The sequence below is a fragment of the Oncorhynchus kisutch genome, unplaced genomic scaffold (assembly GCF_002021735.2).
Source record: "Oncorhynchus kisutch isolate 150728-3 unplaced genomic scaffold, Okis_V2 scaffold1165, whole genome shotgun sequence".
Taxonomy (NCBI): Eukaryota; Metazoa; Chordata; class Actinopteri; order Salmoniformes; family Salmonidae; genus Oncorhynchus; species Oncorhynchus kisutch.
The window spans coordinates 43,203-68,880 of NW_022263110.1; the positions used below are offsets into that span (position 1 = coordinate 43,203).

The 25,678-nt window shown below is 43.2% G+C and overlaps 1 protein-coding gene across 3 annotated transcripts; it reads right to left on the reverse strand.

The window, feature by feature from the left end:
- Nucleotides 1-14,503: 14,503 nt before the first annotated feature.
- Nucleotides 14,504-16,647, reverse strand: LOC116365073 (zinc finger protein 239-like). 3 transcript variants are annotated; one of them, XM_031817842.1, is made up of 3 exons: nt 16,140-16,647; nt 15,146-15,328; nt 14,504-15,061 (listed from the first exon to the last, which is right to left on the reverse strand). In XM_031817842.1, exons 1-3 carry the CDS (start codon nt 16,396-16,398, stop codon nt 14,721-14,723), a joined length of 783 nt encoding a protein of 260 aa, XP_031673702.1. In that variant the 5' UTR covers nt 16,399-16,647; the 3' UTR covers nt 14,504-14,720. The 3 variants fall into 3 exon arrangements, with proteins under 3 accessions (XP_031673702.1, XP_031673701.1, XP_031673703.1); XM_031817841.1 differs by having other exon boundaries at nt 14,504-15,328; nt 16,140-16,646; XM_031817843.1 differs by lacking the exon at nt 14,504-15,061 and having other exon boundaries at nt 16,132-16,645.
- Between the last annotated feature and the right edge of the window lie 9,031 nt (nt 16,648-25,678).

Below are 25,678 nucleotides of genomic sequence, written 5' to 3' on the forward strand. Positions count from 1 at the left end.
CCCAGATGGACAGTTAGGCTACAGTAAAGTACATTTACAGGTGATCACATCATTGTCCTGCTTTGAGACACATTTTTACTGTCTGCTTCCAGTTGCATGTTATTTTACTAACCCTGCAAATTATAATATATCTTACAATATCAAATCATATCTCAGTAACTGTCTCAAGTGTATATCAGTGTAACAAAATCCTACCTGTGCTCCACAACAGGGTCATCAGTACCACTGCAGGTATCATATCTGTCTCTAACTGGGGCTCCACTGTCTGCTGTCATAAAGAGTGGACTGAAGAGTGGAAAATACTGCTAGGCTATATGACTTCTCTCTCATTACGTCCTAACGTCAATGATGTGAGATTAACTTCTTAGCAACTTATCTTGGATCTGTGGTTGAACACACGACAGCAAACTAACATGTTAAAAAAACTCCACAGGAAACTGCTGGCAGAGCAGCAACGTTACACATAGTGTCCTATAATATCACCTCTAACTTTCTACTGCTTGAGTTCACCTCTTATAGAATATTGGCTTAATGTTGCAGCACCTAAATAGAAACAGTACCAGCACCCAAAATGAGTACTGATGAGGTCTCATGTTAGAGCAGGAGAAGGGGGGATGTGGTGTAGAAGCTAGAGGTCTGTTACCCAAGTCAACTCAACAGGCCTGATGCTGTATGTCAGGGTCAGGCTGGCTGGGCCAAGAGAGGAACAGGTTACTGGTTATGATGACATCACTGGTGAGAAGACAGTGATAAAAATGTATTCATTCGATTTAAATGTTTGTCTCTCTCTCTCTCCTCCCCTGTCTTCTTCTACCAAGCCAGTCTGTTAGTAAGAACTATCTCTCTCCTATCTCTCTCTCCCTCCTCCCCTGTCTCCTCCTCAGTCTGTCAGTGAGTAAGAACTCTCTCTCTACTATCTCTCTCTCTCCCTCCTCCCCTGTCTCCTCCTCAGTCTGTCAGTAAGTAAGAACTATCTCTCTCCTATCTCTCTCTCTCTCCCTCCTCCCCTGTCTCCTCCTCAGTCTGTCAGTGAGTAAGAACTATCTCTCTCCTATCTCTCTCTCTCTCTCTCCCTCCTCCCCTGTCTCCTCCTCAGGCTGTCAGTGAGTAAGAACTATCTCTCTCCCCCAGCCTTGTGGTTGATAAAAATAAAAAAAATCGAGCACACCGCCATGCAATCTCCATAGACAAACAGTGACAGTAGAATGGCCTTACTGAAGAACTCAGTGACAATCAACACGTCACCATCATAGTATGCTACCTTTCCAACAAGTCTGTTGGTCTAATTTCTACCCTGCTTTAGCTGCCCCGGTCAACTGTAAGTGCTGTTATTGTGACGTGGAAACGTCTAGGAGCAGCAGTGGCTTAGCCTCGAAGTGGTAGCTCACACAAGCTCACAGAACGGGACCGCGAGTGCTGAAGTTCGTCGCGTGTAAAAATCATCTGTCCTCGGTTGCAACACTCACTTCTGAATTCCAAACTTCCTCTGGAAGAAACTTCAGCACAAGAACTGTTCATCTGGAGCTTCATGAAATGGGTTTCTACAGCAGAGCAGCAGCACACAAGCCTAAGATCACCATGTGCAATGCCAAGCGTCTGCTGGAGTGGAAACACTTTCTCTGGAGTGATGAATCACGTTTCCCCATCTGGCAGTCCGTACCACAAACCTGGGTTTGGCAGATGCCAGGAGTACGCTACCTGCCCCAAAGCATAGTGCCAACTGTAAAGTTTGGTGGAGGAGGAATAATGGTCTGGGGTTGTTTTTAATGGATCGGGTTAGGCCCCTTAGTTTCATTGAAGGGAAATCTAATCGCTACAGCATACAATGACATGCTAGACTATTCTGTGCTTCCAACTTTGTGGCAACAGTTTGGGGAAGGCCCTTTCCTGTTTCAGCATGACAATGCCCCTGTGCACAAAGCGAGGTCCATACAGAAATAGTTTGTTGAGACCGATGTGGAAGAACTTTACTGGCCTTCACAGAGCCCTGACCTAAACCCCATTGAATACCTTTAGGGATGAATTGAAACGTCGACTGAGCCAGGCCTAATCGCCCAACCTCACTAATGCTGTTGTGGCTGAATGGAATCAAGTCCCCGCAGCAATGTTCCATCATCTGGTGGAAAGTCTTTGCAGAACAGTGGAGGCTGTTATAGCAGCAATGGGGACCAACTCCATATTAATACCCATGATTTTGGAATGAGATGTTAGATGAGCAGGTGTCCACATACTTTTGGTCATGTAGTGTACATTCCCCTTCCATGCAAATGTGTAACTCTCTTTGCAGATGAGATTAAATCTAATTAAAAAACATTTAAATCATTTTTTTAATAATTAATATCAGAGGTCAGGGGTCAAGCTGAGCCGGACCAAAAGTGGAAAAAGTTACTGGTTATGATGACATCACTGGTGAGAAGTCAGTAAAGACAAGATATTCAGTTGGCTGCATGTTAGTCTGTCAGCCCTATCTCTGTTGACATCTCACTTTCTCTCCACGCCTTCTCTCTCTCTCTTTGTTCCTCTCTCTCTCTTCCTGACAGATAGCATCAGACCTGTTGCCTTGGTAACAGACCTCTATCATCTACACCCCCCTTCTCCTACTCTAACATCAGACCAATATAATATATAATATGTCAAGTATTAGTAGTTCCATAAAACACTACTTGTTATTGGGGTTTAGAATGGTTTGTATGGACACATGACTTTCTCCATGTGGGATAATAAAGTTGACTAATATTGAACTGCTATAATCACTGTAGATTTATACTCTACCTACCTGGTGGACTGACGCTTTGAGCCTGGAGGTCTGAGGAGAAGGAGAGAGACAGAGGAGAAAGGGAGAGAGAGACAGAGAGATAGAGAGAAAGGGAGGAGTCAGAGGAAGAGAGACAGAGGTTAAATGAACATCAACATGACATTTCATGATGTGATGGGGAAGACAGGCTTATCGTTGGTATGGTGCAACAACACCCATGTGTAAACACATTCCCCCTCTCTGCTCTTCCCTTCCCTCCCTCCTACCCTACCCTCCTCTCCCCTACCCTCCTTTCTCCTTCTCAAATCTCTCTCCACTACCCTCCTCTCTTCACTCTCCCCTTCCCTCCTCTACCTTCCTCTCTGTCCCCTACCCTCTATCCCCAACCCTCCAATCTCCTCTCACCTCTCCTCTCTCCTCTACAATTCTCTCTCCTGCCCTCCTCTCTCCTTCACAAATCGCTCTCTCCCCTACTCTTCACTATCCTCCTCTACCCTCCACCCTCCCCTACCCTCCTCTCTCCTCCACCCTTCTCTCTCCTCCAGCCTTCTCTCCCCTCTACCCTCCCCTACCCTCCTCTCTCCTCCACCCTTCTCTCTCCTCTACCCTCCACCCTCCCCTACCCTTCTCTCTCCTTCACCCTTCTCTTTCCTCCACCCTCCTCTCTCCTCCACCCTTCTCTCTCCTCCACCCTTCTCTCTCCTCTACCCTCCACCCTCCCCTACCCTCATCTCTCCCCTACCCTCCTCTCTCCTCCACCCTTCTCTCTCCTCCACCCTTCTCTCTCCTCTACCCTCCACCCTCCCCTACTCTCCTCTCTCCTCCACCCTCCCCTACCATCCTCCACCGTTCTCTCTCCTCTACCCTCCACCCTCCCCTACCCTCCTCTCTCCTCCACCCTTCTCTCTCCTCCAGCCTTCTCTCTCCTCTACCCTCCACCCTCCCCTACCCTCCTCTCTCCTCCACCCTTCTCTCTCCTCTACCCTCCACCCTCCCCTACCCTTCTCTCTCCTTCACCCTTCTCCCCCCTCCACCCTCCTCTCTCCTCCACCCTTCTCTCTCCTCCACCCTTCTCTCTCCTCTACCCTCCCCTACCCTCATCTCTCCCCTACCCTCCTCTCTCCTCCACCCTTCTCTCTCCTCCACCCTTCTCTCTCCTCTACCCTCCACCCTCCCCTACCCTCCTCTCTCCTCCACCCTTCTCTCTCCTCCAGCCTTCTCTCTCCTCTACCCTCCACCCTCCCCTACCCTCCTCTCTCCTCCACCCTTCTCTCTCCTCTACCCTCCACCCTCGCCTACCCTTCTCTCTCCTTCACCCTTCTCTCTCCTCCACCCTCCTCTCTCCTCCACCCTTCTCTCTCCTCCACCCTTCTCTCTCCTCCACCCTTCTCTCTCCTCTACCCTCCACCCTCCACCCTCCCCTACCCTGCTCTCTCCCCTTCCCTCCTCTCTCCTCCACCCTTCTCTCTCCTCCACCCTTCTCTCTCCTCTACCCTCCACCCTCCCCTACCCTCCTCTCTCCTCCACCCTCCCCTATAAACTTCTTAGCAACTTATCTTGGATCAGTGGTTGAACACACTACAACAAACTGAAAAAGTCCACAGGAAACTGCTGACAGAGCAGCAACATTTCATATAGTGTCCTATAATATCACCTCTAACTTTCTACTGCTTGAGTTCACCTCTTATAGAATATTGGCTTAATGTTCCAGCACCTAAATATAAACAGTACCAGCACCCAAAATGAGTACTGATGAGGTCTCATGTTAGAGCAGGAGAAGGGGGGATGTGGTGTAGAAGCTAGAGGTCTGTTACCCAAGTCAACTCAACAGGCCTGATGCTGTATGTCAGGGTCAGGCTGGGACAAGAGAGGAACAGGTTACTGGTTATGATGACATCACTGGTGAGAAGACAGTGATAAAAATATATTCTCTCTCTCTCCCCCTCCTCCCTCTCTACCCTACTTCACTTCCCCTCCCCCTCTCTGTCTCCCTCCCATCCTTTAATTTATATTAAATAAAGTAAGGGGAGGTAGAAGAAGGGGAAAGGGGGAGAAGAGGAGAGGAGGGGGGAGAAGAGGAGAGGGGGCAGAAGAGGAGAGGAGAGGGAGGAGAAGAGGAGAGGGGGGAGAAGAGGAAAGGAGAGGGAGAAGAAGAGGAGAGGAGGGGGGGAGAAGAGGAGAGGAGAGAAGGGAGAAGAGGGGAGAGAAGAGGAGAAGAGAGGGGGGAGAAGAGGAGAGGAGAGAAGGGAGAAGAGGGGGAGAAGAGGAGAGGAGAGAAGGGAGAAGAGGAGAGGAGAGGGGGAGAAGAGGAGAGGAGAGAAGGGAGAGGAGAGGAGGGAGAAGAGGAGAGAAGGGAGAAGAGGAGAGGAGAGAAGAGGAGAGGAGAGAAGGGAGAAGAGGAGAGGAGGGGGAGAAGAGGAGAGGAGAGAAGGGAGAAGAGGAGAGGAGAGAAGGGAGAAGAGGAGAGGAGAGGGGGAGAAGAGGAGAGGAGAGAAGGGAGAAGAGGAGAGGAGAGGGGGAGAAGAGGAGAGGAGAGAAGGGAGAGGAGAGGAGGGAGAAGAGGAGAGAAGGGAGAAGAGGAGAGGAGAGAAGAGGAGAGGAGAGAAGGGAGAAGAGGAGAGGAGGGGGAGAAGAGGAGAGGAGAGAAGGGAGAAGAGGAGAGGAGGGGGGAGAAGAGGAGAGGAGATGAGAGGGGGAGAAGAGGAGAGGAGAGAAGGGAGAAGAGGAGAGGAGGGGGGGAGGAGAGGAGAGGAGAGGAGAGGGGGAGAAGAGGAGAGGAGGGGGGGGAAGAGAAGAGGGGGAGAAGAGGAGAGGAGGGCCTGCCTGCCTGCAATATTTTCACGAAATCAACAAAAGTATGTGGACACCTGCTCGTCAAACATCTCAATCCAAAATCATGGTCATTTGCATGGATTTAGCCCCCCCCATTTGCTGCTATAACAGCCTCCACTCTTCTGGGAAGGCTTTCCACTAGATGTTGGAACATTGCTGCTATAACAGCCTCCACTCTTCTGGGAAGGCTTTCCACTAGATGTTGGAACATTGCTGCTATAACAGCCTCCACTCTTCTGGGAAGGCTTTCCACTAGATGTTGGAACATTGCTGTAATAACAGCCTCCACTCTTCTGGGAAGGCTTTCCACTAGATGTTGGAACATTGCTGCGAGGACTTGCTTCCATTCCAAGAGCATTAGTGAGGTCGGGCGATGAGGCCTGTCAGTCAGCGTTCCAATTCATCCCAAAGGTGTTTGACGTTTTTAATGTCAGGGCTTTGTGAAGTTCTTCCACACCAATCTCAACTAAGCATTCATGTATGGAACTCGCTTTGTGTACAGGGGCATTGTCATGCTGAAACAGGAAAGGGCCTTCCCCAAACTGTTGCCACAAAGTTGGAAGCACAGATTCCTCTAGAATGTCATTCTATGCTGTAGCATTAAGATTTCCCTTAACTGAAACTAAGGGGCCCAAACCATGAAAAACAGCCCCAGACCATTATTCCTCCTCCACCAAACTTTACAGTTGTCACTATGCATTAGGGCAGGTAGCGTTCTCCTGGCATCCTCCAAACCCAGATTAGTGCGTTGGATTGCTAGAAGGTGAAGATGATTCATTACTCCAGAGAATACGTTTCCACTGCTCCAGAGTCCAGTGGCTGTGAGTTTTACACCACTCAAGCCGACGCTTGACATTGCCCATATTGATCTTAGGTTTGTATGCAGCTGCTCGGTCTATGGAGATTGCATGGCTGTGTGCTTAATTTCAGGAGAATATCACCTGTGATGCTGTCTGGTCCAGGAGAATATCACCTGTGATGCTGTCTGGTCCAGGAGAATACCACCTGTGATGCTGTCTGGTCCAGGAGAATATCACCTCTCACAATATTGGGACGGCAGGGTAGATTCATAAAGTGGAGTGATGATGTTATGTAAGGATCAGACTGTATAGGCTATATTACATGTATATAGTGTATTATTGGGGCAGCAGCCTAGTGGTTAGAATGTTATGTAAGGATCAGACTGTATAGGCTATATTACATGTATATAGTGTATTATTGGGGCAGCAGCCTAGTGGTTAGAATGTTATATCAGGGTCAGACTGTATAGGCTATATTACATGTATATAGTGTAGTATTGGGGCAGCAGCCTAGTGGTTATAATGTTATGTAAGGATCAGACTGTATAGGCTATATTACATGTATATAGTGTATTATTGGGGCAGCAGCCTAGTGGTTATAATGTTATGTAAGGATCAGACTGTATAGGCTATATTACATGTATATAGTGTATTATTGGGGCAGCAGCCTAGTGGTTAGAATGTTATGTAAGGATCAGACTGTATAGGCTATATTACATGTATATAGTGTATTATTGGGGCAGCAGCCTAGTGGTTATAATGTTATATCAGGGTCAGACTGTATAGGCTATATTACATGTATATAGTGTAGTATTGGGGCAGCAGCCTAGTGGTTATAATGTTATGTAAGGATCAGACTGTATAGGCTATATTACATGTATATAGTGTATTATTGGGGCAGCAGCCTAGTGGTTAGAATGTTATGTAAGGATCAGACTGTATAGGCTATATTACATGTATATAGTGTATTATTGGGGCAGTAGCCTAGTGGTTAGACTGTTATGTAAGGATCAGACTGTATAGGCTATATTACATGTATATAGTGTATTATTGGGGCAGTAGCCTAGTGGTTAGACTGTTATGTAAGGATCAGACTGTATAGGCTATATTACATGTATATAGTGTATTATTGGGGCAGCAGCCTAGTGGTTAGAATGTTATGTAAGGATCAGACTGTATAGGCTATATTACATGTATATAGTGTATTATTGGGGCAGCAGCCTAGTGGTTAGAATGTTATGTAAGGATCAGACTGTATAGGCTATATTACATGTATATAGTGTATTATTGGGGCAGCAGCCTAGTGGTTAGAATGTTATGTAAGGATCAGACTGTATAGGCTATATTACATGTATATAGTGTAGTATTGGGGCAGCAGCCTAGTGGTTAGAATGTTATGTAAGGATCAGACTGTATAGGCTATATTACATGTATATAGTGTATTATTGGGGCAGCAGCCTAGTGGTTAGAATGTTATGTAAGGATCAGACTGTATAGGCTATATTACATGTATATAGTGTAGTATTGGGGCAGCAGCCTAGTGGTTAGAATGTTATGTAAGGATCAGACTATATAGGCTATATTACATGTATATAGTGTACAGTGGGGCAAAAAAGTATTTAGTCAGCCACCAATTGTGCAAGTTCTCCCACTTAAAAAGATGAGAGAGGCCTGTAATTTTCATCATAGGTACACTTCAACTATGACAGACAAAATGAGAAAAAAATCCAGAAAATCACATTGTAGGATTTTTAATGAATTTATTTGCAAATTATGGTGGAAAATAAGTATTTGGTCACCTACAATCAAGGAAGATTTCTGGCTCTCACAGACGTGTAACTTCTTCTTTAAGAGGCTCCTCTGTCCTCCACTCGTTACCTATATTAATGACACCTGTTTGAACTTGTTATCAGTATAAAAGACACCTGTCCACAACCTCAAACAGTCACACTCCAAACTCTATGCTGGATTATACTAAAGCTGAGATCCCAATACCCATCTAAACATAGCTAAACATAGATAATAATAAGAAAATAAGTATTAAGTAATAAGTATCACTGGTTAGCGGACAAATCAGGTTGTTGGTGCTGTTGAAACAACCACAACTAAAAAAACACATGGAAATGGGAGATATATTTTACCTCCCTGGTTAGAGGACAACCTGCAGAAGACAGTCAGCTACATTTTGGAGAGATGCATTTACATTTAGAGGTCGTTAAACAAAGGAACGCAACACTTATTTTTCATCCCTCATCGATATCATGTTGAAATCATTTGTGTGAGAGTCTGGAGATGAGTTTGTCCTGTTAAAACTAACAGCTCAAAAACCGCATGGAATCTGAGTCTATCATGAAACAACTCCATCATTAATGTATTTTCTGATGTTTGATCAGAGATCTTTTATCAGAGTATCTCTTGTCACATTGACCACAGCTATGAGGTTTCTCTCCTGTGTGTGTTCTCTGGTGTACAATCAGATGACTAGATGACTGATACCAGGTTGCTTGACTGAGTAAAATTCTTCCCACATTGATAACAGCTGTAAGGTTTCTCTCCTGTGTGTTTTCTCTGGTGAGATAACAGGCTGCTTGACTGAGTAAAACTCTTCCCACATTGATCACAGCTATAAGATTTCTCTCCTGTGTGAATTCTCATGTGTACTTTTAGTGAATTTGATCTTAAGTAACTCTTCCCACAGTCAGAGCAGCAGTGAGATTTCTTCCCTGTTGGTCTCCACTGGTGTTTCTTGAGGTGTTCTGATCGGGAGGGACTCTTCTCTGCCTCGTCAGCTTCATGATGTTGTTGAGGCTCCCCAGAGGATCCACGATAGTCACGTCTCTCTCCTGTGTGAACAACAAAGTCAGACAGATGGTTAAAGGCCCACAACAGCAGAAATCCACTGTAAAAGGTGATGCCAACAGCGTAGCCGTGATATTGTACAACAATTGACGTCTGTAATGAATGTTAAAATTATTTGATAATTGTCTTAAGACAGTCAAGTGAGCAACAATAGTCATATTTTGTCTTGTTTTCACATTAGTAGTAACATCGATGATTGTAGGCTAGAAATAGGTTATTACAGTTGCTGAACCCCTAAGCAGTGTGCCAGGCAACCTTTGGTCACCAATATAGGCCCCTTTCTGTGTTTGCTAAAACAGGCCATCGAGGGCAATGCACACGCAATTTGGTTGCAGAAACTCCTCCATGCTAATGTGGAAACCGCTAGTCATACCAATACCATAGACAACAACATAGACCTACTGTAGGACCCATAACTTCCCCTAACAATAACATAGACCTACTGTAGGACCCATAACTTCACCTAACAACAACATAGACCTACTGTAGGACCCATAACTTCACATAACAACAACATAGACCTACTGTAGGACCCATAACTCCACCTAACAATAACATAGACCTACTGTAGGACCCATAACTTCCCCTAACAATAACATAGACCTACTGTAGGACCCATAACTTCCCCTAACAATAACATAGACCTACTGTAGGACCCATAACGTCACCTAACAATAACATAGACCTACTGTAGGACCCATAACTTCACCTAACAACAACATAGACCTACTGTAGGACCCATAACTTCACCTAACAATAACATAGACCTACTGTAGGACCCATAACTTCCCCTAACAACAACATAGACCTACTGTAGGACCCATAACTTCACCTAACAATAACATAGACCTACTGTAGGACCCATAACTTCCCCTAACAACAACATAGACCTACTGTAGGACCCATAACTTCACCTAACAATAACATAGACCTACTGTAGGACCCATAACTTCACCTAACAATAACATAGACCTACTGTAGGACCCATAACTTCCCCTAACAATAACATAGACCTACTGTAGGACCCATAACTTCACCCAACAATAACATAGACCTACTGTAGGACCCATAACTTCACCCAACAATAACATAGACCTACTGTAGGACCCATAACTTCACCTAACAATAACATAGACCTACTGTAGGACCCATAACTTCACCTAACAATAACATAGACCTACTGTAGGACCCATAACTTCACCTAACAACAACATAGACCTATTGTAGGACCCATAACTTCACCTAACAATAACATAGACCTACTGTAGGACCCATAACTTCACCTAACAATAACATAGACCTAGGATTATAAATCATTTAATATTTCAGGTGAAACATGGAAACTAAAATGTGTTTGTCATGACATTTCACAACCTGATCACCAGATAATTGTGTGAATAATCCCACTAGGCTCCTCTGTAATGTGTTGTCATTCTAAATGTCCTGAATGAAGGAAAATAGCTCTGTGTGTTGTACAATAGCCTATCCATTAAGTAACAGTTCTCTACACATGAGCTAAGTATCTCCGTGTCCAAACAGAGTAACGAGACGCTACTGTAAATCAAGCAGACAGTAACATTATAAACGTATTCATAGTGTAGTGAATTCAGGGGGAAGTCCTGAGCTGAACTCAAACCTGGGTCTTAAACATGTTGAGGCTATACAGTGTTGATTTACATTGGTTCTAAACAGCTAGCTGACAAACAACGTAATTATATAATTAAATGGGCCAACACGTACATACGACAGAAGTGTGTTTAATACACAGCGACTAATATACACCAAAACAGTGTAAAGAGAGTGAATGTTGTAGCTATGTTTGCTATAAAGCTACCGAAGTGTCTAACTGTTGTTGTTGAAGGAGCGTCCCGTCCACTAGATTATACGTCACACTGGCAGCGTCGCCTGAACCTAAAAGACGCACATCGCCATCTGCTGACTGGAGGGGCAACGCAGTTGAGGAACCAACAGTTTATTTTTCATTTATTTCATTAAAGTTGATTATTATATTACGTCGTTCAAAGAAAAGCATGTGTTGATTGATTCGTGTTTAATGAGTGATAATTTAAAACAAACTTTAGACCCACTACATATTTACATTGAACCATAGTTCTGACATGGATCATTTTGACCCCTGAGGCATATCCACTACATATTTACATTGAACCATAGTTCTGACATGGATCATTTTGACCCCAGAGGCATATCTTTTATCACAGCCAAAATGTGGTTTATTCCATTTTTCATGACTTTGTCAATCAACTTGTTCATAATAAATCTAAATCCTGGTTTAGTGTTTCTGTATCATTATGGACTTTTAACAAACTCAAATCCTTTGGAGTCATTTTGACTCCAGCCAAAAGCACCTTTGATAAATAGGACGTTTATTTCAAATCAGAATCACATTTTATTGGTCACATACACGTGTTTAGCAAATGTTATTGCGGGTGTAGCAAAATGCTTGTGTTTCTAGCTCCGACAGCAGTAATATCTAACAAGTAATATCTAATCATTTCACAACATATACCCAATACACACACATCTAAGTATTTGAATGTAGGTTTCTCTGTAGACATGATCCATCCCACCAGAGGGTGGAGGGGTACCTGTATCAGTGGTTTTGACCAGATAGACACCTGCAGACACACAGTATAGTGCCTCCCATGTTCTCTCCTAAGATTGGACTTTCTATACCACGTATCACCTGACTGTGTACAAAACTGCCAATGATAGAAACCTCTTCCAGTGGTATACAGTATATTCATTAAGTATTCAGACCCCTTCACTTATTCCACATTTAGTTACGTTACAGCCTCATTATAAAATTGAATATGTTTTCCCCTCATCAATCTAAACACAAAACCCCATAATGACAAACCAAAAACAGATTTTTAGACATTTTTGCAAATGTATTTACTTAAGTATTCAGACCCTTTGCTATGAGACTCGAAAATGAGCTCAGACATCTTGATTCCATTGATCATCCTTGAGATGTTTCTACAACTTGATTGGAGTCCACCTGTGGTAAATTCAATACATTAGACATGGTTTGGAAAGGCACACACCTGTCTATATAAGGTCCCACAGTTTACAGTGCATGTCAGAGCAAAAACCAAGCCATGAGGTCAAAGGAAATGTCCGTAGAGATTTGAGACAGGATTGTGTCGAGGCACAGATCTGTGGAAACGTACCAAAAAATTTCTGCAGCATTGACGGTCCCCATGAACACAATGGCCGCCATCATTCTTAAATGGAAGAAGTTTGGAACCACCAATACTGTTCCTAGAGCTGGCCGCCCGGCCAAACTGAGACATCGGGGGAGAAGGGCCTTGGCCAGGGGGGAGAACAAGAACCCGATGTTCACTCTGACAGAGCTCCAGATTTCCACTGTGGAGACGGGAGAACCTTCCAGAAGGACACCATCTCTGCAGCACTCCGCCAATCAGGCCTTAATGTAGCAATGATTAAATTGTCAACATTTATTCAATGGACAATTCTGTGAACTGCTCTGTGAAAGGTGTCGGCTAGAGATTAATTGCTGGAGCTTGCAGAGATTTGTAGTCTTGCATGTTGTCTACTTTGATGCTAATTAGCATATTTGAAGCAGAGAGTAGAGAGAGACATCCCCATTAGTTCCTGCCAAGGCAGCATCTACTCTTCCTGGGGTTTATTATGGATCCCCATTAGTTCCTGCCAAGGCAGCAGCTACTCTTCCTGGGGGTTTATTATGGATCCCCATTAGTTCCTGCCAAGGCAGCAGCTACTCTTCCTGGGGTTTATTATGGATCCCCATTAGTTCCTGCCAAGGCAGCAGCTACTCTTCCTGGGGGTTTATTATGGATCCCCATTAGTTCCTGCCAAGGCAGCAGCTACTCTTCCTGGGGTTTATTATGGCTCCCCATTAGTTCCTGTCAAGGCAGCAGCTACTCTTCCTGGGGTTTATTATGGATCCCCATTAGTTCCTGCCAAGGCAGCAGCTACTCTTCCTGGGGGTTTATTATGGATCCCCATTAGTTCCTGCCAAGGCAGCAGCTACTCTTCCTGGGGTTTATTATGGATCCCCATTAGTTCCTGCCAAGGCAGCAGCTACTCTTCCTGGGGTTTATTATGGATCCCCATTAGTTCCTGCCAAGGCAGCAGCTACTCTTCCTGGGGTTTATTATGGATCCCCATTAGTTCCTGCCAAGGCAGCAGCTACTCTTCCTGGGGTTTATTATGGATCCCCATTAGTTCCTGCCAAGGCAGCAGCTACTCTTCCTGGGGTTTATTATGGATCCCCATTAGTTCCTGCCAAGGCAGCAGCTACTCTTCCTGGGGTTTATTATGGATCCCCATTAGTTCCTGCCAAGGCAGCAGCTACTCTTCCTGGGGTTTATTATGGATCCCCATTAGTTCCTGCCAAGGCAGCAGCTACTCTTCCTGGGGTTTATTGTGGATCCCCATTAGTTCCTGCCAAGGCAGCAGCTACTCTTCCTGGGGTTTATTATGGATCCCCATTAGTTCCTGCCAAGGCAGCAGCTACTCTTCCTGGGGTTTATTGTGGATCCCCATTAGTTCCTGCCAAGGCAGCAGCTACTCTTCCTGGGGTTTATTATGGATCCCCATTAGTTCCTGCCAAGGCAGCAGCTACTCTTCCTGGGGTTTAATATGGATCCCCATTAGTTCCTGCCAAGGCAGCAGCTACTCTTCCTGGGGTTTATTATGGATCCCCATTAGTTCCTGCCAAGGCAGCAGCTACTCTTCCTGGGGTTTAATATGGATCCCCATTAGTTCCTGCCAAGGCAGCAGCTACTCTTCCTGGGGTTTAATATGGATCCCCATTAGTTCCTGCCAAGGCAGCAGCTACTCTTCCTGGGGTTAATTATGGATCCCCATTAGTTCCTGCCAAGGCAGCAGCTACTCTTCCTGGGGTTTATTATGGATCCCCATTAGTTCCTGCCAAGGCAGCAGCTACTCTTCCTGGGGTTTATTACGGATCCCCATTAGTTCCTGCCAAGGCAGCAGCTACTCTTCCTGGGGTCCAGCTAAAATAAAGGCAGTTATACCATTTTAAAAACATGACAATAAATTGACAACACACTGTGTCCTCAGTCACCTTGTCCCAGAGACATTTACATGGTTATCAAAACATCACACCAGGGTGAGTCTAAACAAAACACAGCCCTGTGGGGAAAATGAATGGAACCATCTCCCTGTTTGACCTCTAGTTGTCATGGATATTATGACTCTACAGAGACACACAGTGGACGTGTCAAAATATGTTCCATTGATAAATCACACTTTATTTAACCTCAATGTCATCTTGTGTTTACATGGCATTGTAGATTGTAGCTGTATATAGGATGTATTCTGGATGTTTTCAGTGTGTTTTTAACCCTTTCAGACAATGGATTAATCACAATTAAAAATAGTGCACTAACATTACACAAAGTGAACTCAAGTCTGACAGCCCAAACAAACACACACATTCTCAGTCAAAAACACAAGTCAGAACACAGCCTCTCAATTCTCTCATGTGTTTTCAGGTTCTCTGACTGGGAAAATGTCTTTCCACAATGAGAGCAGTGGTATGTCTTCTCCTCCTGTGTATTTGTATGTATTCCTTCATGCTCTTTCAGGTACCTTAACCGGGTAAATCTCTCTCCACACTGGGAGCAGCGGTACATCTTCTTACCTGTGTGTGTCCTCTCGTGCTTGTTCAGGTTTCCTACCTGGCCAAAACTCTTTCCACAATGGGAACATTGGAAAAGCTTTTCCCCTGTGTGTCCCCTCTCATGCGTTTGCAGGCTCCCTAACTGGGTAAACGACATTCCACATTGGGAACAGTGGTAAGGCTTCTCTCCAGTGTGTATTCTCTCGTGCGTTTGCAGGCTCCCTAACTGGGTAAATGACATTCCACATTGGGAACAGTGGTAAGGCTTCTCTCCAGTGTGTATTCTCTTATGTGTTCTCAGGCTCCCTAACTGAGTAAAACTCTTTCCACACGGGGAGCAGTGATGTCGTCCTGCTGGTTTGGACGTCTCGGGGTCTGGTTTCCCTGAAGGACTCTTCCTGCTGTCAGAAGGAGAGTCTGGTCTCTCTCCTGTCAAAGACAAACAGATGATTTAATTAAACAGAGACCTGAATGAAACCTCCACACGATAAAACTTCCTATGACGTTTAATCTAGACTAGATCCCTCAATCACCTAAAGTCACTTTTCACAAGTGTTATTAAAGCCACTACAAAATGCAGGTCTCTGTGTGGTTCTTAGTCAGAGAGGCCTATAGAATGGTCTAGAATGTCATTGTATGTTGTAGCGTTTACACCAGTCCAGCCTACGCTTGACACTCTAGCAACGATTAAGTACTTTATGATAACGCGGAAATTAAATAAACGATTTGGTATCATTTTTATGATGGAAGATTGAATAAGTGTGCTTCAAACGGTTTGCTTGTAATGATTTGAAGCCATCGTCTCGACTACCTGTGCATGAGAGTCCATTCAACTCAGTTTCCCTACCTGAAAAAACGCCATTCCGTAAAGTATATTTGCGCACGCAAATTCAGGAAGAAACTGAAGAGCAGATGGCCTGACCGCGTTTTGCGACTGTCGGCTCACTTGACCGCAGACAACGGTGGGCTGGAAATCGCCTCCAGTTTAGTACAGTGGAATTGCAGTATTGAATGAAGGCAAGTCCATTCCGTGAGACATTTAAGTTGTGATTTTGGTTGCAAATCCATTGTTAAAGTTTTGTTGTTGGGCAGCTTCTTGATGCTATTCACATCTTACAGTGTAGCTTTATCAATTCCTACATTAAAAAACGGCATTTAAGCTCAGAACTAGAGTAGAATGCCGTTTTAAAACCACGTATCAGTTCAACAACTATTTTCAAGACAGGACTTACTGGTGTTCTCAGATCTTCTGTCTCCTCCTCTTCTTCCCTCTCCTCCTCCTTCAATATGACAGTTATCTCTCCTTCATTCACTCCAAAAAAAGTATAATCGTTTTCTTCCTCTTCTTTCTGTGTAACAGCCTCACCCTCTACTTCTTCGTTTACTGTGACATCCTCCTCTTCATTCTCCTCTTTCACGACAACGTTCAGCCAAATACCTTCTTTCTCCTTCCAGCAGACCTCTTTTTTAGCAGGAGGGCAGCAGCTTGCTGAGCTCATGGTCGGGGATGTTAGCCAGCTAACCTAGCTAGTTAGCGACTAGCCTAGTGATAGGCTCATTTATCAAGCCAGCTACCGTTACCTGACTAAACGGAAATATGACATGAAATGGGGAAACTAGTTAAAAGACAGAATTATGTTCCAAAAACAGAAGTAAATATAGACCGAAGCAGTCTGAACAGCTTGAACGTTTCCGCTAGGAAGCTACCGAGGTGGCTGACGAGATGTTGTTGAAGAGGCGTCCCGTCCACTACATTATACGTCACTCTGATAGCATCGCCTGAAAAACGCATATCGCCATCTGTTGACTGGAGTGGTTAACGCAGATACATGTTTATTTTATTTCCAGACAAAAAGTGCATTTTTAAATTTATTTCATTAAATAATAATATAATAGTCAGACAACTGCAGATTTGTAATAAGTATGAATTTAAAACCTACTTCCACATTCTACCAACCCAACAGATGTATCTACTACAGGGAATATTAACCAATGAGGTGGGTCTTTCCACATTCTACCAACCCAACAGATGGTTCTACTACAGGGAATATTAACCAATGAGGTGGGTCTTTCCACATTCTACCAACCCAACAGATGGTTCTACTACAGGGAATATTAACCAGTGAGGTGGGTCTTTCCACATTCTACCAACACAACAGATGTTTCTACTACAGGGAATATTAACCAATGAGGTGGGTCTTTCCACATTCTACCAACCCAACAGATGTTTCTACTACAGGGAATATTAACCAATGAGGTGGGTCTTTACACATTCTACCAACACAACAGATGTTTCTACTACAGGGAATATTAACCAATGAGGTGGGTCTTTCCACATTCTACCAACACAACAGATGTTTCTACAATGAACACTTTCAGGTTCATTGAAGTTAAATTCCCAAAAAGCCTAAACAGGTTTGGTCATTATCAGGTATTGGAGCGTTGAAAGACGATGCACAACAACGGTTTCTTCCACGAAACCACGACTTCAATAACCACCGCGGTCAAAATAACTGTCAAGTTATTCGCAATCTAAACGACTACCGCTACAATCGACCTGTTCGCAACACATGGGTATTGGATCTGACCTCATTGATCCAGACAGTCCTCTGAGTAACCCCCCTGTCTGAAACACTCATCCAGACAGTCCTCTGAGTAACCCCACTGTCTGAAACACTCATCCAGACAGTCCTCTGAGTAACCCCCTGTCTGAAACACTCATCCAGACAGTCCTCTGAGTAACCCCACTGTCTGAAACACTCATCCAGACAGTCCTCTGAGTAACCCCACTGTCTGAAACACTCATCCAGACAGTCCTCTGAGTAACCCCACTGTCTGAAACACTCATCCAGACAGTCCTCTGAGTAACCCCACTGTCTGAAACACTCAGCCAGACAGTCCTCTGAGTAACCCCACTGTCTATAACACTCAGCCAGACAGTCAGCTTGTTTGTGATAGTCACTCTGTGTACCACAAAACCTGTGTATGCGACAGTATTGGCTGATGGAGGCTATTTTCTAGGGTTGTAGGTTGGAAGCTATCAGGGAATTCCTGTCCGTCATCTTCCTGTATAGGTCTGTGCTAAAGCCACCAATCTCCCTCTTAATCACAATGTCCAGATAACTTGATTCATGTGCATCAAATGTGAGGATGAATTTCAGAAAAAGAAGACGCTCTGGATTGATCACTGGAGTCAGATGTGAAGGAGGAGGTTGATCATCAGGAGTCAGATGTGAAGGAGGAGGTTGATCATCAGGAGTCAGATGTGAAGGAGGAGGTTGATCATCAGGAGTCAGATGTGAAGGAGGAGGTTGATCATCAGGAGTCAGATGTGAAGGAGGAGGTTGATGGCCACATCAGTGAATTGTACTTTTTGGAGAAAAGTCCTCTGGTCTGATGAAACAAATATAGAACTGTTTGGCCATAATGACCATCGTTATGTTTGGAAGAAAAAGGGAGAGGCTTGCAAACCAAAGAACACCATCCCAACCGTGAAGCATGGAGGTGGCAGCATCATGTTTGTGGGGGTGTTTTGCTGCAGGGGAGACTAGTGCACTTCACAAATTAGATGGCATCATGAAGTGGGGAAATTATGTGGATATATTGAAGCAACATGTAAAGACATGAGTTAAAGCTTGGTCGCAAATGGGTCTTCCAAATGGACAATGACCCCAAGCATGCTTCCAAAGTTGTGGCAAAATGGCTTAAGGACAACAAAGTCAGGGTATTGGATTTTAAACAGAAACAAAATGGCAGCCCAGAGACCTGAGCTGTGTTGGAATACTCATACTAACTGTACTATTTGTGACGTACATTGAGTTTGTAGTTTGCTTATTGGTCATAGTATGATATAGTTGGTTTAGCCAAAAGTTCCCTGGTATGCAAGCATTTCAAAACTTTTATTCACTTTTATGGGGTATTGTGATGTCATTATGGGGTATTGTGATGTCATTATGGGGTATTGTCTGAAGATAGATCATCATCCATTTTAGAATAGTAGCCAAAGAACATTTTACTGGTTGAAGTCGTTTTTAAATATAAAGTAGTACATTTTCGACAAAAACATAAACGTTATATTAATCAGGACATTCAAATGAACCTTACAATTATAATCCAAAGTAGTGTGAAATGCACTCATAAGCAACCTGTAAATGGAGGCTATATCTGCTGTCAGCCTATGAGAAGTCCCCTGAGTTTTCCCCCACGGGGGTGAATTAGTGATTAGACACAGAGATTAATGTGAGGTTCCTTGAGTAGCATCCTGATCTTACACTGATAGTGTGTTGTCATATTCAGAATACATTGTGGAAAAACTACAATCTCTGCTCACCTTTTTGCATCTCCTTTTACAGTGGATTTTTGCTGTTGTGGGCCTTTAACCATCTGTCTGACTTGTTGTTTACACAGGACAGAGACCTGACTATCGTGGATCCTTTGGGGAGCATCAACATCATGATGCTAACGAGGCAGAGAAGAGTCCCTCCAGTTTATATCACCTCAAGAAACACCAGCAGAGACCCACAGAGAAGAAATCTCATTGCTTCTCAGACTGTGGGAAAGGTTGCAAATCTTCATCAGAACATACAATACACCAGAGAATACACACTGGAGAGAAACCTTATAACTGTGATCAATGTGGGAAGAGTTTTACTCACTCAAGCTGCCTGATAGTACATCTGAGAGCAACACAAGGGAGAGAAACCTTACCACTGCCCTGACTGCGGAAAGAGTTTTGTTAGTTCAACAGATTTAAAATCACACCAGAAAATACACACTGGAGTGAAACCTTATAACTGTACTCAACGTGTGAAGAGTTTTGTTACATCTAGCCATCTGAACACACCAGAGAACACACACAGGAGAGAAACCTTACAGCTGTAGTCAATGTGGGAAGAGTTTTATTCAGTCAAGCAGCCTGATATCACACCAGAGAACACACACAGGAGAGAAACCTTATAGCTGTGATCAATGTCACAAGAGATACTCTGATAAAATATATCTGATCAAACATCAGAAAATACATTAATGAAGGAGTTGTTTCATGATATCAATGAATTAATGTCACAATGTAGAATGTTTTAACATTGTAGTAGGAGTATTTTAATGATGTCACAATGTAGAATGTTTTCACATCGTAGTTGGAGGATTTTAATGATGTCACAATGTAGAATGTTTAAACATTGTAGTTGGAGAACAAAGGATTTGAATTTGTTAAAAGTCCATATTGATACAGCAACACTAAACCAGGATTTAGATTGATTAAGAACAAGTTGAAATTGTTATCATTCTGAAAAAATCTATGATGATTCAGGAAAATGTTATTCTTGTTGTTATTCACTAATGTTTTAATAAAATATTTAAATTCAATCAGAAACATTTAGAATTTTGGAATTTTTGTTTGTTTGTTTGTGTACAAAGTATTTGGCAACAAGAATTTAAAAAATGCACAATCATTTCAGTGGTTTTGTTATCATTGCAATAGTAACATATTATATCCCTCATGTAAAACATGGGCAGTGTTCATAATGGTAAATAAGTATCTTACAAGGTTTTCCCAAAATTCGGACACAAAAGTACATCAAAGAACAAGTGGGACAGATTCTCACCTTTTTCACAGAAAACACAGATATCATCAACAGCCACACATGTGGACATCATAGAATTACATGGATATATCTGATGTAACATGTTAAAGTGCCCTTCCTTAACCTTGTTTGTTACACAGTATTTGTGAGGCCTTAACCAGGCATGTTTCCAGACAAGGTCAGGAATAAGAGGCAGGTTCCACAAACACTTTCCTCTCGGTGGAAGTTGCTTTTGTGAACGGAGAATTTGTCTTATATATTTATTACAACAAGATCTCTCAAGTAAACCCACACCTTCCAATCTGAGTTCTGGATAAACTTTGTGATCATTCCCAAAGATAAGATGGGTTTTCATTAGTGTAGTTAGACCCCTGGGAACGGCTCTGAGTTCTGGATCAACTTTGTGATCATTACCAAAGATAAGATGGGTTTTCATTAGTGTAGTTAGACCCCTGGGAACGGCTCTGACCACAGAAATAAACTCTCTGAAAGGTATTGGAAACCCTTTCAATGTTATAAATTGTTCATATGTGAGAATATTACCTCTGTTGTCAAAAACATCAAGAACAAAGTCATTATTCCTCTCATGCCAGCTGGGGTAGAACAAGGACTTATTCCTTACAGTCATGTCTGAATTATTCCACAAAAGAGCTTTATGTGGGGAAAAAATGTGCAGAAAACCTATTTTCCAGGCCCTTAAAGCTTGTTGGCGAAACTTAGACAATTTAACGGCTAATCTTTCAGGAATATAATTACATTTCAGTAAAAATTGAAGACCTCCCAACTTATGAAACACATTATTTGGAATGAAATACCATATTGAATCAGTATTGATCAAACATCTTTTCAACCAGTTGATCTTGAAAGTGTTATTTATGTCACAAAGTCCAACACTTCCAGACCTCCTTCAGCTCTTTTATTAGAGGACTGACTCTTTCAGTTTGTGAGATTTATTTTTCCAGATGAAGTCAAGAAAGGTCTTGTTGATCTCTTTACAAGTAGCAGGATTTACACATAAAGATAATGAGGGGTACACAAAACCAGACAGTCCCTCTGCCTTGGACAGAAGTACTCTCCCAAGTATAGAAACATCTCTTTTTAGACAATTATTACATATATTTTTGGTTTTCTTAATTTTAGGAGAGAAATTAATGTGTTGTCTGACTAAGTGTTTTTTTTGACAGATGTATTCCTAAATATTTAACACAGACCTTTACAGGAATATTTTCTATTTCTTTATCATCAGAGTCAAATAAACATAATATTTCTGTACTGTATAAACACTGCTAATCCAACAATAGTGCTAGGTGTCTGTACTATATAAACACTGCTAATCCAACAATAGTGCTAGGTGTCTGTACTATATAAACACTGCTAATCCAACAATAGTGCTAGGTGTCTGTACTATATAAACACTGCTAATACAACAATAGTGCTAGGTGTCTGTACTATATAAACACTGCTAATCCAACAATAGTGCTAGGTGTCTGTACTATATAAACACTGCTAATACAACAATGGTGCTAGGTGTCTGTACTATATAAACACTGCTAATCCAACAATAGTGCTAGGTGTCTGTACTATATAAACACTGCTAATCCAACAATAGTGCTAGGTGTCTGTACTATATAAACACTGCTAATCCAACAATAGTGCTAGGTGTCTGTACTATATAAACACTGCTAATCCAACAATAGTGCTAGGTGTCTGTACTATATAAACACTGCTAATCCAACAATAGTGCTAGGTGTCTGTACTATATAAACACTGCTAATCCAACAATAGTGCTAGGTGTCTGTACTATATAAACACTGCTAATCCAACAATAGTGCTAGGTGTCTACTATATAAACACTGCTAATTTTTATTTTATTTTTTTATTTTACCTTTATTTAACCAGGTAGGCAAGTTGAGAACAAGTTCTCATTTACAATTGCGACCTGGCCAAGATAAAGCAAAGCAGTTCGACAGATACAACGACACAGAGTTACACATGGAGTAAAAACAAACATACAGTCAATAATGCAGTATAAACAAGTCTATATACAATGTGAGCAAATGAGGTGAGAAGGGAGGTAAAGGCAAAAAAGGCCATGATGGCAAAGTAAATACAATATAGCAAGTAAAATACTGGAATGGTAGTTTTGCAATGGAAGAATGTGCAAAGTAGAAATAAAAATAATGGGGTGCAAAGGAGCAAAATAAATAAATAAATTAAAATTAAATACAGTTGGGAAAGAGGTAGTTGTTTGGGCTAAATTATAGGTGGGCTATGTACAGGTGCAGTAATCTGTGAGCTGCTCTGACAGTTGGTGCTTAAAGCTAGTGAGGGAGATAAGTGTTTCCAGTTTCAGAGATTTTTGTAGTTCGTTCCAGTCATTGGCAGCAGAGAACTGGAAGGAGAGGCGGCCAAAGAAAGAATTGGTTTTGGGGGTGACTAGAGAGATATACCTGCTGGAGCGTGTGCTACAGGTGGGAGATGCTATGGTGACCAGCGAGCTGAGATAAGGGGGGACTTTACCTAGCAGGGTCTTGTAGATGACATGGAGCCAGTGGGTTTGGCGACGAGTATGAAGCGAGGGCCAGCCAACGAGAGCGTACAGGTCGCAATGGTGGGTAGTATATGGGGCTTTGGTGATAAAACGGATTGCACTGTGATAGACTGCATCCAATTTGTTGAGTAGGGTATTGGAGGCTATTTTGTAAATGACATCGCCAAAGTCGAGGATTGGTAGGATGGTCAGTTTTACAAGGGTATGTTTGGCAGCATGAGTGAAGGATGCTTTGTTGCGAAATAGGAAGCCAATTCTAGATTTAACTTTGGATTGGAGATGTTTGATATGGGTCTGGAAGGAGAGTTTACAGTCTAACCAGACACCTAAGTATTTGTAGTTGTCCACGTATTCTAAGTCAGAGCCGTCCAGAGTAGTGATGTTGGACAGGCGGGTAGGTGCAGGTAGCGATCGGTTGAAGAGCATGCATTTAGTTTTACTTGTATTTAAGAGCAATTGGAGGCCACGGAAGGAGAGTTGTATGGCATTGAAGCTTGCCTGGAGGGTTGTTAACACAGTGTCCAAAGAAGGGCCGGAAGTATACAGAATGGTGTCGTCTGCGTAGAGGTGGATCAGGGACTCACCAGCAGCAAGAGCGACCTCATTGATGTATACAGAGAAGAGAGTCGGTCCAAGAATTGAACCCTGTGGCACCCCCATAGAGACTGCCAGAGGTCCGGACAGCAGACCCTCCGATTTGACACACTGAACTCTATCAGAGAAGTAGTTGGTGAACCAGGCGAGGCAATCATTTGTGAAACCAAGGCTGTCGAGTCTGCCGATGAGGATATGGTGATTGACAGTCGAAAGCCTTGGCCAGATCAATGAATACGGCTGCACAGTAATGTTTCTTATCGATGGCGGTTAAGATATCGTTTAGGACCTTGAGCGTGGCTGAGGTGCACCCATGACCAGCTCTGAAACCAGATTGCATAGCAGTGAAGGTATGGTGAGATTTGAAATGGTCGGTAATCTGTTTGTTGACTTGGCTTTCGAAGACCTTAGAAAGGCACGGTAGGATAGATATAGGTCTGTAGCAGTTTGGGTCAAGAGTGTCCCCCCCTTTGAAGAGGGGGATGACCGCAGCTGCTTTCCAATCTTTGGGAATCTCAGACGACACGAAAGAGAGGTTGAACAGGCTAGTAATAGGGGTGGCAACAATTTCGGCAGATAATTTTAGAAAGAAAGGGTCCAGATTGTCTAGCCCGGCTGATTTGTAGGGGTCCAGATTTTGCAGCTCTTTCAGAACATCAGCTGAATGGATTTGGGAGAAGGAGAAATGGGGAAGGCTTGGGCGAGTTGCTGTTGGGGGTGCAGTGCTGTTGTCCGGGGTAGGAGTAGCCAGGTGGAAAGCATGGCCAGCCGTAGAAAAATGCTTATTGAAATTCTCAATTATGGTGGATTTATCAGTGGTGACAGTGTTTCCTATCTTCAGTGCAGTGGACAGCTGGGAGGAGGTGTTCTTATTCTCCATGGACTTTACAGTGTCCCAGAACTTTTTTGAGTTAGTGTTGCAGGAAGCAAATTTCTGCTTGAAAAAGCTAGCCTTGGCTTTTCTAACTGCCTGTGTATAATGGTTTCTAGCTTCCCTGAACAGCTGCATATCATATCGATGCTAATGCAGAACGCCATAGGATGTTTTTGTGTTGGTTAAGGGCAGTCAGGTCTGGGGAGAACCAAGGGCTATATCTGTTCCTGGTTCTATATTTCTTGAATGGGGCATGTTTATTTAAGATGGTTAGGAAGGCATTTAAAAAAAATATCCAGGCATCCTCTACTGACGGGATGAGATCAATATCCTTCCAGGATACCCCGGCCAGGTCGATTAGAAAGGCCTGCTCGCAGAAGTGTTTCAGGGAGCGTTTTACAATGATGAGTGGAGGTCGTTTGACCACTGACCCATTACGGATGCAGGCAATGAGGCAGTGATCGCTGAGATCTTGGTTGAAGACAGCAGAGGTGTATTTAGAGGGGAAGTTGGTTAGGATGATATCTATGAGGGTGCCCGTGTTTAAGGCTTTGGGGAGGTACCTGGTAGGTTCATTGATAATTTGTGTGAGATTGAGGGCATCAAGTTTAGATTGTAGGATGGCTGGGGTGTTAAGCATGTTCCAGTTTAGGTCGCCTAGCAGCACGAACTCTGAAGATAGATGGGGGGCAATCAGTTCACATATGGTGTCCAGAGCACAGCTGGGGGCAGAGGGTGGTCTATAGCAGGCGGCAACGGTGAGAGACTTGTTTTTAGAGAGGTGGATTTTTAAAAGTAGAAGTTCAAATTGTTTGGGTACAGACCTGGATAGTAGGACAGAACTCTGCAGGCTATCTTTGCAGTAGATTGCAACACCGCCCCCTTTGGCAGTTATATCTTGTCTGAAAATGTTGTAGTTTGGAATTAAAATGTCTGAATTTTTGGTGGTCTTCCTAAGCCTAATACAACAATAGTGCTAGGTGTCTGTACTATATAAACACTGCTAATCCAACAATAGTGCTAGGTGTCTGTACTATATAAACACTACTAATACAACAATAGTGTAGGTGTCTGTACTATATAAACACTGCTAATCCAACAATAGTGCTAGGTGTCTGTACTATAGAAACACTGCTAATACAACAATAGTGCTAGGTGTCTGTACTATATAAACA